General features: G+C 63.9%; 1 protein-coding gene across 1 annotated transcript in view; it reads left to right on the top strand.

Annotated features, from left to right (window-relative positions):
- LOC109528225 (uncharacterized) overlaps positions 1–701 on the top strand; it is a gene marked incomplete at its 3' end in the record, with an annotated part of 24,189 nt that extends 23,488 nt beyond the window's left edge. Inside the window, exons 8-10 of the mRNA XM_019890586.1 lie at positions 9–210; positions 294–518; positions 598–701. Coding sequence (XP_019746145.1) covers positions 9–210; positions 294–518; positions 598–701 — 531 coding nt within the window. The remainder of the gene's footprint in view (positions 1–8; positions 211–293; positions 519–597) is intronic.
- Between the last annotated feature and the right edge of the window lie 34 nt (positions 702–735).

Below are 735 nucleotides of genomic sequence, written 5' to 3'. Positions count from 1 at the left end.
TTGCCCAGGTCCGCCAGCTACCTGTCCATCCTCAACCAGCTGGGTGTCCCGGCCAGCGGGAGGGACGACGTCCCGCCCATGCGCCCGCTCCCCCGCGTGCCCTGGTTCGTCGCGGCCTACGTGAGGGACGTGCTCCCCCGCCTGGAGGACAACAAGGGCCGTCTCACCTCCGTATTTGGGAACATCCTGAAGATGGACTCCACCAAGAAGGTGCGTGGTTCGCTCATCTCACGTACGCGACCGCGGCCGTGAGCGTTGCGTTGACGTCGTCGCGCGTGCCTTTTCTCCTGCAGCTGACCAAGAAGCTGGCGGGGGAATCCGCCGGAATGGCCGCCTGGGTGACCAACGTGGGCAATGAGAACGGGCAGGTGCTCATGTCCGTGCTCACGGCGGCGGAGGGGGAGGGCCGTTCGGCCATGGTGGACGGACTGGTCCGGCGGTACAAGGACGCGGGAAAGCCACCCCCGGAGGTCCTGTACATCAACCGTGACTGTTGCTCCGTCACCGGGAAGAGCAAAGTAGGCGGTTTCGTTTGATTCATTCCATTTATTTTGTCGTGGTTTGGTGTCTGATGTAAACGTCCGCTTGTACCGGCAGATCCACAGCACCTTCGGCCTGTGGGACCGGTTGGTGGTGCGCCTGGACGTGTGGCACCTCATGCGTCGCTTCGCCAGGGGTGTCATAACGGACGCGCACCTTTTGTACGGGCCCTTCATGGCCCGGCTCGCCTCGGCC

Source organism: Hippocampus comes, unplaced genomic scaffold (genome assembly GCF_001891065.2).
Source record: "Hippocampus comes isolate QL1 unplaced genomic scaffold, H_comes_QL1_v1.1 scaffold577, whole genome shotgun sequence".
NCBI classification, from domain to species: Eukaryota; Metazoa; Chordata; class Actinopteri; order Syngnathiformes; family Syngnathidae; genus Hippocampus; species Hippocampus comes.
This window is presented reverse-complemented; position numbering and strand designations above follow the sequence as displayed.